At 43.1% G+C, this 13,866-nt stretch overlaps 1 protein-coding gene and 1 long non-coding RNA gene across 7 annotated transcripts; one reads left to right on the top strand and one right to left on the bottom strand.

The window, feature by feature from the left end:
- Window positions 1-1,698: 1,698 nt before the first annotated feature.
- On the top strand, window positions 1,699-7,927 carry LOC120285242. The gene is made up of 3 exons (XR_005544515.1): window positions 1,699-3,743; window positions 3,800-3,996; window positions 4,094-7,927. It is a non-coding gene; the product is annotated as an uncharacterized LOC120285242 (long non-coding RNA).
- On the bottom strand, window positions 6,363-13,665 carry LOC6726282. Of its 6 annotated transcripts, none has more exons than XM_016172429.2 (12): window positions 13,544-13,665; window positions 11,924-12,446; window positions 11,316-11,855; window positions 11,140-11,253; window positions 10,142-11,083; window positions 9,765-10,080; window positions 9,397-9,536; window positions 9,255-9,260; window positions 8,799-9,164; window positions 8,262-8,738; window positions 8,054-8,194; window positions 6,363-7,998 (listed from the first exon to the last, which is right to left on the bottom strand). In XM_016172429.2, the coding sequence occupies exons 2-12, from the start codon at window positions 12,314-12,316 to the stop codon at window positions 7,927-7,929; spliced, it is 3,507 nt and encodes a 1,168-aa protein (XP_016039800.1). In that variant the 5' UTR covers window positions 12,317-12,446; window positions 13,544-13,665; the 3' UTR covers window positions 6,363-7,926. The 6 variants fall into 6 exon arrangements, with proteins under 6 accessions (XP_016039800.1, XP_016039803.1, XP_016039797.1 ...); XM_016172432.2 differs by having other exon boundaries at window positions 9,397-9,518; XM_016172426.2 differs by having other exon boundaries at window positions 11,140-11,250.
- Between the last annotated feature and the right edge of the window lie 201 nt (window positions 13,666-13,866).

Raw genomic sequence — 13,866 nt, 5'->3', positions numbered from 1 at the left:
ATTTATTGACAATTTGTTTCAAAATAATTGGTGAAAGTCCTCATACCCTTTGACCCCCCTTGACCCAATAACACTCCCTACCCTGTTAACTGCTAACAGCTGAGGGCTCCACTCATTTGGTTTATGCGTCCTTCGTCCTGCGTTCCTCTTCCAGCGCTTAAAAGTTGAATGAACTCCACCGTTGGCCGCATATTCGCTCAGTGTGTTTGTTGTCTACTTTTTGAGGGCAGCAGGGGGGCGTGGTCACTTGCAAAATGCATGGAAAATTAATTGCCACCATGCAAATAACGCGAAAACGTCAATATTGTGCAAACTTTAGTGCAAACATAGTGCCTGCCATCAAGTTAAAGAGTTCTACAAATATGTTTTGTTTCAAATTCGTTAGTATACTAGTTTACCAGCTGAAATAATAATCCGAAAGTTGATTATTAAGCCCGCTCTTTGACAAATCTTCAGTGGGTTTTTATATGTTTTTGAAAGCCACGTGCAGATCAATTGAATGACAGGTGGTAATGTATGAAATAATCCCACCATAAGCTTTATAAATCGTAGAAAACTACACAAGAAAAAATAATGAATACTTTGAAACGGAAAAGTATCGTAGTATTGATTTATTTATATTGATTGAGTAATATTAGATTGCTCTTCAATAAATAAGTTGTGAATTAGTACTATAATGAATACAACGAATATTACGTACACCTTTCTATCTCTTGAATTTTTTTTGTGTGTGCTTTTAAGAGGAAGGTAGAATCACCTGCGAATGCCACTTTAAAATATTTTATGGGTTTTTCTCCGCAACAAATCCTGAGCAGCTGCTGGTCACCAGAGCGGCTAATCTTCCTCTCCTTTTCTACACTTCCACCCGGCATTGGCCGTCTCTTTCGTGGCTGCTTTTATGCACACCCTTCTTCATTTATGATTCCGTTTTACTTGCACTTGTTTTCAGTGATTTTCTCCATTTTCCAGCAGCAATTGGCTGCAAAAGCGCCTCTAATGTGGTCACTTCTTTGTTGTTTTTTTTCTTTATCTACTTTTAACCCACATCGTGCCGTCTCTTTCCGTCAGCTAGAGCCATCTCTTTCCATTGGCAGCTTAGTGTCGCCAGAGCCAGCGAAGCGTGATAATACAATGAGTAGATAAGTAGTTGCGATTCGCAGTCTCGGTCTACTGTCGATGTCCAGATTGAAGTTGCGGATGTGCGAAAAATACCAAGCGTTGACATGTGGGCACTCGGGGGTTAACATGGACACTGAAAACAAAAGTGGCAATACTAGAAATTTTTTTAATAAATTAATATTCACCAAATTTTGACTTAAAACCTGAAAAATCTTCAAATTGTATCAAAATCAATCTACAAATTGCTTACAATAGTTGCATTAATAAGGGTAAAAAGTTTACCAGTACAACTTTCTTAACCATTTAAAACCATTCCCAGTTAAATTTTAAGAGAGTTAGTCGTCAAAGTTCTCTTAGCCAGCTTTCCCCACCACTATTTACCCCAATCGAAGCTGGTCCCACTATTCTATGCTGCCCCAACTGGGTACAGTGAGGACTGCGGCTGCGCGGATAAGTTTCCCCTCGCTGGCAGGAATCGTGCCTCAGGGGAAATCCGCGATTTATGAATGAAATCAAATTTACTACGCCGCTGGGAACAGTTCTTCTGGCTTCCGAGGACAAGGAACAAGATGTCCTCGCTGTGTTGGTTAGTCAAAGGTTCACGTTCTTTTAAGGTTGAATGACATGGAATTGAATGAAAAAAAAAGTGAAAATAATAACACACAACGGAAAATGTGAAACAAACCAAACAAAATGAGACGGAAACTTTATTAAATTGGCTTCCCGTTGAATATGCAAAACCTAAAAGTCAATTTACCGTGGGCCAGCAAGCTAATGTCCTTCATTCACGAACTGGATTTATGGATTGAATATAAGGCCAGATTTATGGGGATCAGATTTGCGAGGTATTTTAGTGGCCATCGTCATCATTTGATATGCTTCCTGGACTCAAGCTCGAAATTAGACTAAGCGTGGGTCTTTGGCCAAGGACATGCAACTGATGTTCCACGCTCAGCAGCATTATTCATATCCTTGAGGATTTAATAGACTGTACACAAGTACTAGTTTTTACTGCCCGGCAAGGGGTTGAATAATGGCTTGTCACGAAGGATGAGAGCGCTTGATGTGCAACGACAAAGTGCAAGTTGATGTCTTGTTTGCTATTTGACTGGCTGCTCTTTTCAGGATGGCTTCGGCCTTTTGCAGTAATTTCCAAAAGAAAAGTCCTTAACTGAAGCACTGGCTTTAAAGCCCACATATGTTGCGACTAGTTTTGGAATACCTCTCAGTCTCCAAATGAAATCTGAAATTTAACAAGTCCCTTTTCCAAATCACGAACTGCAACCGCTTGTGTTTATGGAGCGTCTTTTGGGCCACAGCTCGTATAGCACAGAAATATGCGCATATTTCGAAGTCATTTTGCCTAACCGCTGTGCACACTTACATTTTACACAATGCCATAAACTTATGTTTGGCCGTGTGAGAATGGAGAGCTGCGAAAGTGCACACAAAACTCTCCAGAGTGAGCTGCTGATCATAAACGGAAACGGAAGTGGCCACAAACGTTCGCACACAAATTCTCCAATATGGTATTTCAATTGCCTGTGTGTGCGATAACAGTAAAAACTATCAAGTGTGGACCCACCAAGGAGGTAAACCTATACTAAAAGTAAAACGTTTAAAATCAAAATAATAAATGGAGCACAAACCCTGTGATTACAACGTTTCAAACACATTGTTTAAACATGAGATATACTTTTGTTTCTTTTAAAATTGTATTTCTAAATTTTCTGGATTCTTGCAAACACACTTCTTGGGGAGCAAAAAGAGACACCCAAAAAGGTGCGTGTGAAAAAGTGGAATTCGAGTCCGTGGAAAGTGGCTGAGATTGCTCGTAAAACCGGTAACCAAACCATTTTTCCGGCTGCGAAAGAAGCATTTTGGGACTTATGCTCTAGGCCAAAGCAGAATTGGCGAAAAATGCGGAGGCGAGGAAGCAAATGCATTCGGCTGTTGATTAAGCCCGGCTAATTGGGGGCTTTTCCGGGGGAAAACACGATGCAGCTGCCTCGATTGCATGCAAATGAGGCGCGAAAACCAGCCAGTGGCTTTAATTGTTATGTTTTGTTTCGGTTCTCGCTGCGTTTCGAGTGGCAAAAACCTCCATCAACCTTGTTGGGGCCAAGCAACGCAAGGTCATGCCCACTCCCCAACCTCCACCTCAAAAAAAAAAAAACCGCCAGCCATTTTCGCCCACCAAGACCAACCACCCAACCACCCAGCCACCCACGCAACGCACAGGAGACAACAACAAGAGTGCACAACACTGACATGCGGAGCGACAGCGACTGCGATTCAGTTGGGAAATATGAAGTATACGCCGAGTATACACGTGCGACACGGCGCAAAAGACAACTTATTTAACACATTATGTGCAAGTTCAAATATTCAACTTTAACTCGGGCTTCAACCCAAGACGACCCGCGCTCTCCCATTTTCCCATTTGCCCATCTCAACATTTTCAGATCCTCCCAACTTCCATCACTTCATCGCGACATGTGCGAGAAACTTTTCCCTTTGCCAACAAACTTCTTCAGCTTGAGCTGAATCTTCCAAGGTTCCATGGTGGAGGAGCTGCTTCAGCGAAAATGCATGAAATTATTCATAGTTTCTTTGTGGCACAGGTAAGTACTAAATTACAATGTCTAACTTTTATGCTAATCATTTTGTTTTATTAAAGGAACACTTGTTACAGCCAATGTGTCACATAAGTTGCGTTTGTAAATGTAAATACGTATATTATTATTAATTTGTGTATGCCTTAATAACAAATCGCACCACTTGTTGGTCAAAGTCTTAATTCTGCTTTTTTTGCGGCCATATATCTTAAACCACTGCAGTTTATGACAGAGATGCCTTCTGGTTTTGTGGCCAACGGTAAGGAAAGGGCGTCGTTCGCAAAAGGTGCGAATATGACGTGCACCTGGCCTGTTCACGCCCTTTTGACCACATCGCATTTTGATTAACTTTGCAGTTGCTGCTGTGTGCTGCCAAAAAGTGGGCGGTTCAAGGCGGGGGCGTGACAGATGCAGACGCAGATGCAGATTCACGGTAAAGCGCATATTAAATTCCACTTTGGCGGCAGATGGACGTCCAGAGGAACAACTGCTTCGCATAATGCACGAAGGGGCTGGGACAGTGAACTCTGGCTTATACCGACAGGAAAGTAATAGTGAACTCTGGCTTATAATTAGCTAATATACTTAATTGTTATCCATACATGTTTTAGATTTTAAACGTATAGCTTTTGCTTGAATTGCAAACTTATTACTTACAAATGGACAAAAATTTTTACATTTTACATTTGTACCATTATTTGCATTGTTATGTCCTATAAACAATATTTCTTTGCTGCAAAATCAGAAATACGTGCATTCATAACTTTGTTATATGTTGGCTAAATACAATCAACTATTTTTCCTGCAATATATATTTTATGTATTGTATATATATATATATAGTATATACTAGAGAAATGCAACATCTAAATGATCTTATAGTCGGTCTTCACTGTTGCCCTTGTGTTTGCCCACCGACAAATGCGGCAAATGGGCAAACAAAAAAAATGCATTGTCCCTGCGACAGGACTCCTTCGTTCCTCGTGTCACTTAATTTCCAGCGACAATAAAGCCAACAATGGCAATAAAGAGCCAAAAGACAAGCCACACAAAGAGCCACCGTCGACCACGAATTGGCTGCGGAAAGGAGTGAAAGGACACGCCAGTCCGGTTCGAGTCCTGCTGCTCCCTGCTCCTTGCTCCCCGATGGTCAAAGGATGTGATCTGGTGCAGGATGATATATGACAGCCGCATATGGCCGCATGGCCATTTGAATGCACTTTCAACCACTGTGAAAGTACAGGTTTTATTATTTTGGGTGGAAAATTGGCAAGGAAAGGCGGTCTGGAAAATAAATATGTGCTCTGCGTGCAACGTTAATGCAACAGGGATGGAAAGAATCTTGCTGAAAAATGCTCTATCATATGATAAAAAAAATAAAAAAATAGCCGTTTTAATTTAATTTAAATGTTAACATAGCCAAGTTCACACTTCTACGTTTAGCACTGATTACTAGCGTTCAGTTTCATTCCTTACGTTTCCATCAGTGAATAAACTCATATTTTATACAAAACTTGTGCGATGAATTGTCAAATCACTAATAAATAAATCACTATAAGAATTTGTATTATTTGATTATCAATTTATATGTGCTTTTTTCTTTGGTCAAATCGCTCGCTAAAGTTATATCCTTTTATATATTTTCCAACTCCCAAGTGCTTTTCGAAATCATACAATTTATTATGCCTACTTTTCCTTGTCTGACTTTAATTAATATTTTTATTAATATTCACACACAACTTCGTTGCGAGAAATGCGAAAGATGAAAACCACAATGCCAACGTCGTTTTTAATTCGATTATAAAGTGTATGCAAAAAACTGAAATATGAAAAAAAAACATACATCATATACTCGTATTAATATTCCACCTTAATTCTGCATTCCCTTGGGGCCAAATAATTGCAATCCCTTTTCCGCAAAGGAGTTGTAAATGTATTTTTAAATTGGACGTTTTTCTGGGCCACATCTGTAGTGAAGGGCTGTACACTGAAAGAAATATTTCGATTTGGCTAATATTGAAATTGCTTTTTATTTATGTGCACTTAAATTAAACACACTAAACATGCTATTTTTATGAACCACTCCAGATGTGATGTCGAATGTAAAAATGTGTAAGCAGTGTATTTATATTTTTTATGTGCATTTTCACCAATGCAATTTCTGCGTAATTGGAGCAACAGTTTTTTGTGCCCGGAGCCGGAAACAGAAGCCAACAAATTGAGTTTTGTTTCCCCCATGAAATTGTTGGGGCTCCGTCGTAAATCAAAAGTTGCTGGCAGCGAAATGGAGCGATGCTTTTTTACATTTCACGTAAATAATAACGGTTTGACTGCAGCAGCTGCGTCAACAAGGAAAACATTTTTCGAATATGTGACCCCTGACCCCAACAAAACCATCACTCACCACCCATTATTCACCCCAATCAATTAAAGTTATACGCTTAAAGCAAAGGAAAACATTTGAAAAAGTTACACAAACTAAAGCTAATATCAAATTCCATTTAGGGAGATTAAAATACAAATTGTAATTATTTTGTTTATTATATTATATACATATCAGCTGTAAACTTACCTTGTTACTGTTCACAACCTGTAATCCAAGACAAAATTGTTTAAAACTCGATGTTTGTGTATAAATGTAGTTTATTTTTGTTTCTCGCTGTTGTTTGCATTCGGTCACGTGTTAAGTATTAATAAATAAATTGCATTAGGTAGTATACGATTAGTGTTTGGTTTAAGAAGTTAGTTAGAGGCGCAGTAGCAGAGAGTTTCTATAGTGGGTTCCTTAGTGTGTTTGCCGTGTCCCGAGTAGCTTAGAAATTAATAATTTAATTGTTGTGGCTGTGTGTGTCGTCTGTGTTTTGCAAAAATATTGCACCTGCGCTTCCGAATGGCGATCAGAAGAATTCTATATATATATATTTATATAAATATTATTAACTTGCGTCTTTTGTTGTTACCTGCACTTGAAATATTTAAAATACTCTTTTAGTTTAGTCGTTTCCATTTAGATTAATAACATATGTATACATATTGGTTTCAATTTGCTTTTGTGGTTTATTTGCCTTTTTTGTCGCTTTTTAAGTATGCAAAAATAAGCTCTCTCTCTTTCTTTCTCTCTGTGTCTATCCCTTTTGCTTTCTATGGCGCCGTCTCTGTCGTTTATGTGGCTCCGTCTCTTTCTTACATGTATGCCTTTGCTTAACAGAAACTAGACAATGCTGAAATTATTGTTCTTCGTATTACTTTTGCTGTTTTGCTTATTGTTTTCGCTTTAGATATATCATAATTATCGTACGAGTATATATCGTTATGTATATGGCAATAATCGATCGAGAAATGTGCAGTTTTCTTGTACAAACATTACATATACAATTAGAATCAATATGCGCTTCGTTTTATGTTTTTCTGACGCTTTTTAAATGCATTTATTTTGTTTGTTGTTTTGTTGGTTTTGCAGGCATGGCTTCGTTTGTCTAAGGCTATTTTTAATAATAAATATCGGTAATGGTATTGCAATAATTATCCGCAATGGCTCTATACAATAATAAGTTTAACGAAATCTAATCTTTTTTGGCATAAGGTGTGTTGCTTTTTGTTTCTTTTTATCGAAAATTATAAATGTAGTTAAAGAACTAAAGTACGGTTAATATACATGACAAATAATGGATTAGATCATATCATAAAAATTTGCTTGCAAGTAAATTCAATCGAATGCTTAAGCTAATGGATGCGAGGGAATTCGGGAAGGTTGGTATTTTCGGGACAATGCGTTTACAATTTTTTAAATACTTTACAATGACTGCTCACATACACTCGCACTGGCTTTAAATTCAGTCTTTTTCATGTACACAGATGGACAAAATGAACCAAAAAGTAGCATATTCTGTAACTGCAGTAATAATAATCTCTATTGCAGTTGTGGTCGCTGTGGACACCTGAACGATTTGACGACGAACAATTAATCTCATTGTAGACTTAATACATTTGCAATTCATTTAAATTAACTACAATTATGTTCGCAATGTGAATACATAAAGACAAATAATCAATGAACAATTTAAGACTAAACAAATTCCAATTTAAGGTCTCTTTGCGAATCAATGGAACTTAAAGCTGGTGAAGTTGCAGTTGACGAATTTATAGTTTTTCGATTCCAGCGTAGGCGTGTGAACAGTTGCATATATATTTATATATAGATTGGCGTCTCTTGACCGGTGAGCAAACGAAACATGGACGTGGGCATTGTCTTCATCAGGATCTGATAAGAAATATATTATAAATATAAAAATTAGGAATTTAAAAACGCATCATACCTCGCCCACTGAGGATGACAACAGCTTGACAATGGTATCGTGTGGCACGGCCACAACGCTCTGGTTGTTAATCTCAATGATGCGGTGGCCAACGCGTACTCCGCCCCGCTCAGCGATTCCTCCACGCAAAAGACTGCAGATCTGCATTTAATAAATAAATATGATTAGAAGCAGGATAAAAAGAGTTATTTGAACATTTTAAAATTACCACGCCATTTTGAACACTAAAACCCAACTGGAACAGCGCCTTGGGACGCAGGATCTTAACCTCAACGACAGGCGGACAGGGCACAACGGTGAACTTGACGGCAGTTTGGTTCTTGGCATTGCGTATGTAGCTCTGGCAGGTGGACAGCGGCAGTCCCACCAGGCTCATGCCGTTAATGGCGATCAGCTGGTCACCGATGTTCAGCTGGCCGCAGCGGGCAGCTGCTCCGGAACTCATCAGGTTGGCTATCACCACGGTGGGCAGCATGGAACCCCAGCCACTCTCTACGATCACCACGCCTAGGATCTCGCCTTTGGCCTTCGGCACAACCACCTCCTTTTGCAGCTCCTTTTTGGCAAAGATCTCCAGCTCGTCACCGAAAATCTCCTGGCTGTTGAGCACCTCCTGGTAGTCCATCTCTTTGGCCAGGCTCTCGTTTTCGATGCCGTTTGCCTTCAGGAACTCCATGTAGGCCACCTGGTTAGGTTTGATTGTTAATTATACGTGCCAATAGCATTTTTAAGGGTATTCGCGAACCTGGAAGGCCTGTCCAATGGATTGAGCTATGAACTGCGCCTCATCGCTTTCGAACACGTGGCAGATCATTTTGGGCGTGCGATTGTGCTTGCTGAGTGGCTCTTTGGGCGGCGACTCCTCCTCGCCTATGCCCGGAGTGGGAACATCACCTAATGGACTGGTGATCGATGGATCCACAACACTGTTCGGTACGAATCGGCGACGAGCCATCAGCACAACCAGATCGCCAATGTCGGCTATATAGGATATAGTTCGCAGCGCATGGTCCATCATGATCTCCTTGAGATCCGTGTTAAGCACCATTATCTTTTCGGTTGATATGAACAGGTCCACTTCAGTGCTCGGCTGACTTTCGCCCTCGGGAGCCTGGTAAAAAATAACAAATCATATATGATATAATGCATTTACTTCTTAATAGTATTATTTGTCGACTGAAAGGGGCTAACGAACGCTTACCAAAGCCTATCGAGAGGAATGCGCAGCAGGGAACGAGAAAAGCGAACGAGAAAGTTTTTAGACACACACATAGAGCATAGCCTAGCGGGGTTTCTTTGAATGGATGTGCTTTTGTGTGCATCACCAGGTTTTCTTCACTTACCTTGATCCTGGAAACGGCCTCCTCAGCCTGCATCATTCTGGTCGACTTGGTCGGCTGACCCTCGCAAACAAGTTGAGTGGATCCAAGGTATCTGGCCCGAAACAACACGCCCTCAATGAGAACTTTAGGTTCCAAGAGACCTAGGGACGAACATTTTTTAAATTAGTTACGGAGTGCGTTAATGGTCTTCATTTCTGATTGTTAAAAAACAAAAGGGTAGTTTAAAAAATAAACCTAAACTTCTGCTGGGTAACAGAGACTTACGTGATGTCAGCATTAAATATATTTGAATTGCAGCGTGAAATGTTGAATCGGATTTCATATCAGTAAACGAACAACAAGGGGCGTTGATCACTGTGCTAACTTACCCTCTTTGTTCCGCGATTTGGCCTTCTTGTCCGAGTTGGCAGAGTCCTTCAGGGATTTAATAGAGCCCGTGGGACTTTTGGTGAACTGCAGTTTTTCCGGCGAGCTTATGGAGATGTCGGTCGTGCCCACGATCTGACAGATGTCCGGCGAATTGGGTGTCAGCGAGGTGCCGATGCCTTGTCGAATGGTGGCCGTCGAGTAGGTTTGCGGCTTGGTAGTATTCATTGGATTCGGATTGTTGTTGTCGGACGTGCCATTCAGGTGCCCATTGCTGGCAATATCCGTGCCCTCATTGGCATTGTTATCAGCCAGGGTCTGTAAAATTATTATTTGTAATTATTTTAAGCTGATATAGCTGTATGTTTGCATTCCTTACCTGATCGGCGAAGAAATCCTGCTCATCGTGCCTCTGCTGACCCAACAGGCGATCTGTTTCCAGGTCGGTGTCTGGTTCCTCATCCGCCGCCGCACCTTGGGCCGCGGAGACCGTCGTCCCCTTGCGTGGAACCCAAACCGGTGAATCTGGATCCGTGGGCAGCACTTCGTCACAGAATTTCAGTTTTTCAGGCTGCGTTTTAGCACGCTGCAACGCGGAACGTATCTCCTTCATGGCCTCCTGGATTTCCGAAGCAGCCTGCGATGGCAAAGATCCTCCCCCAGTTACTGGTGTCACCCCCAGTCCTGATCCCGCTGACTTCTCTGTGTGAGTACCTCCCAAAGCTGCTGCATAAACCGCACCGTAGTGACTGTCCAGTGGATTATCAGCATCTGGCGCCATGGTCATGGATTCACTTGCATCGGCGATCTCGATTTGGGGTGGCGATGATGGAGGCGGAGCCGGGGGCATGGGCAGTGAGGCGAAGTCGCTTATCAGCGCCGATTGCGAGGCATCTGTGGTCAGTGTGGCCAAGCTGGCGCTCATCACATTGTAGTCGGTATCCAGCCGCTCGCCATTACCGTTGTTCTCGTGGACGGGCTGAGATTGGGACGAGTGCTGCTTGTCACACACCACGGATGCGTTGTTCTCCGTATCGGAGGCGTGGCCACTGCTTAGGCCATCTTCTAGGACAGGCATGCTCGTATACAGTTTACCAAAATCCGTGGGGCAGTTAATGTCGTTAGACAGACTGTCCAAATCACCGCAATTCGAATCGTAATCCGTCGTCTCGGGTGACAGGGTAAAGTTTCGGGAGTGTCGGCGCAGATTTGCCTCCAGTTCGGTGTCCGCCAAATCGCCGCTGCTTCGGCTATTCGAATCAATATACAGCTCAATATCATTATGCTCCTGGTAGGCCGTCGCTGGATTCTGGTCACTGGGCTACAAATCGAACAATCGTTAGATATTTTAAAGACTTTCATTTCGTTATGACTCACTGGCTTCTTAGTAGGCGACCGGTGAACCATGTAGAGCTCATCTTTGGGTATTCTCGCCAGCCGCTGTCCTATATATGCCTGCTCCATGGGCGTAGCTGGGTACTCTTGTGGCTGCTAGTCAATCAAAATACAATGTTTAATGGGTTTCTAAGCATCTTGGAAGTAGGAGTACTCACCGAACTAGCGACATCGTCTCCACTTTCCGTGGTGTAATCTGTGTACCGCTTTTCGTCCTCCGGATTCGCCTTGAAGAACTCCTCCAGCACCTTTCTGGTCTCTGAGAATTCGTACAGGTAGTCGAAAGTAGGTGTTTTCTCGCGAAGCGTCCCGGAACGCTCTTCCTCGTGGTCGACCAGATCGATAAGGTTGCCCACAGATGCTTTTGCCGGGGCAGTCGCATTATTAGCGGCACTGGTGGTGGGCGAAACTCTTTGCGGGAAACCCGGCGGACGTTTTCTAGGACCACCCATGGTAATGGTATTTGTATTCGGTTGACTGCCAAATCGTCGCGGTGAACCCTCGTACTCGGCTATTGGCAGCTGTCCAATCATTTTGGTCACCTTGAGGACATCCTCATTGCTGCCTGGACGCTGGCCACTCGATGCCTTGTTCATCCAGTTGGTGTCGATGTCGTCGAACACCACGATCTCACCATCACGCAGGCACTGACCGTCCGCCTTGCCCACATCCGTTGGTGAGCCGGGGCTGGCCAATCCCTTAATGAAAGGAGCGGAAAAATCTCATTGTAGTGACTGAAACTAAGTAATTCTCCAAGTTAACTTACCTGTGGCAGGACATCACGTGTCTCAAACTGGCTGCCCGGACTCCTACCCAGTCGGATTTGATGCAGCTGCGGTCGCTGGTAGTAATAGCCGCCAGAATCGCGTCCCGCATTGGAACCATAGCTGCCGGATCCCTGAACACCTCCGCCCGATGGCGAAAGACCCTGCAGCGGAACGTAGGACAGCTCGCCATTGAGATCCGGCGAATTGAGCACCGTGCTGGCTGGCGTCACATTTGGGCTACGGGTTCGCATCTCCCACACATAACGCTCCTGCTGCTGCTGCTGGTGCTGATGCGATTGCTGCTGCTGCGCCTGCTGGCCAAAGTTCATCTGTATGTACGGTGGATTGACCATGGACTCGTTACTGCTGTCACTGCAGGAGTTTGAGTTCATGGCTGCACCAACAACTTTGATTCTCCAGGTATGAGGGACTGCGGCTTCGATAGTACTACTACTACTGCTCTAGTGCTGCTGCTGCATCCGCTGCTGCTGCTGCGATTGCTGCCTCACTGTGGGCCACTGCCTGGGGGAAAATGGGTGATTAGTCGATGATCTAAGGCGGCAATGATTCACTGCGCTGCAGCTCAGCCCAGAAAAAAATCAGGGACAGGTGGTCGTGTCGATGACGTACTTCTGCTGATACCTTGCCGCTGCGTACTATATATTTAAATCGACATAGAAATACCCGGAGGTTTGCTTAGACATACGGCGATACGGACCACAAGGAACAGCACAGTAAAATGCCAATCTATAAAATTGCTGATTTGTTTATTTTTGGACCTAAGCCCATTGCTTTAAATTGGGTTTGCCCCAATCATTTCCTAATCATTCTCATGTGTATTTGTATCTTATTACAGGTCCTACCGCACCTCGTTAAATGTAATTGAGTTACGCTAATAATAAGTATTCCATTGTTTCGAGCTTCGGTTTGTTGCTGCACTGGTTTGGTAACCTCTGGTTGTGGTGACCCCCTGGCTGGCCAGCGCAATCAATGCGGGCAATTAACCCACTATTGCCTGTCCATGTGTCTATATGTGGACACCTCTTTCACGGCCCCCCGCCATGGTTGCCACTGACCGAGCTTGAGAGTTTCCCGAGTTCCGGAGCTACCGTGCCCGTGGTTGATTGCGCACACGTAAACTTGGCCTCCAAAAGTCCTCGCGCAGGCACAACAAACGCAGGAAGCTGCAGCCAGACACAACAACCACCCACGCGAAGGTTGAAGGATGTGTGGTGGGTGGTGGGCGGTGCAAGTGGGTGGTGCCAGGGGGCGGTGGTGGTGCTGGTGTTAAACCCTTTGTTGTCGCCGATTGTTGCAATCACTCAACACTTTGGAGGCGTGGGAAAAAAACAAACTCCCCGTTACCGTTATGTGTGTCTATCCATGTGCGTATTGTTAAAAATCAATAGGTTTGTCGTGTTTTTTTTTCGCAGCTCCTTGGCTTTTCGTTTCGTTATTTTTTGGTGGGGGCACCGCACAACACAACACTCATGCACACACTCGTCGCACAACGACGCACACACGCAGCGCACTCGAGCAAGAACAACTGAAACGGCGGCAACAACAACACGGCCAGCAAATAGGCACGAAAACAACACCTGTCGCGGTTTTATATTTACCATTTAATTCATATTTATTGCACTACTCCTTCAGCAACTCGATTGGCGCAGAGCGATTGGCAGCAATATAGATAGTCTCTGCTAGACATCGATGGCCTATCGATTGCTATCGACAACGAACAGTCCGGGCAGTGTTGAGCAGCGTAAGAAGGTACGATTCAATTCGTACCTAAATAAACATTAACATAAATTAATATTAATATATTAATATTCTAAATAGTTTTCTTTTCTTTCTTTATATCCACCCTAGCTTTACTTGACTTTACCCTTTCTCCTGCACCTTTTCCTAGTTACGCGGTGCCGCCCACTTTCCCAACACTGCC

The sequence above is a fragment of the Drosophila simulans genome, chromosome X, assembly GCF_016746395.2.
Source record: "Drosophila simulans strain w501 chromosome X, Prin_Dsim_3.1, whole genome shotgun sequence".
Classification (NCBI taxonomy): Eukaryota; Metazoa; Arthropoda; class Insecta; order Diptera; family Drosophilidae; genus Drosophila; species Drosophila simulans.
Note: the sequence above shows the minus strand (reverse complement) of the source record. Positions and strands in the feature narration are given on the sequence as shown.

Excerpts from the sequence above, each read along its gene's own strand:
- LOC6726282 (XM_016172429.2), bottom strand. The coding sequence starts at position 12,316 with ATGAACTCAAACTCCTGCAGTGACAGCAGTAACGAGTCCATGGTCAAT. Across the intron at positions 11,254-11,315 it reads GAGACGATGTCGCTAGTTCG|CAGCCACAAGAGTACCCAGC; the intron begins GTGAGTACTCCT and ends TTGATTGACTAG. Across the intron at positions 9,537-9,764 it reads CAAATCGCGGAACAAAGAGG|GTCTCTTGGAACCTAAAGTT; the intron begins GTAAGTTAGCAC and ends GTTCGTCCCTAG.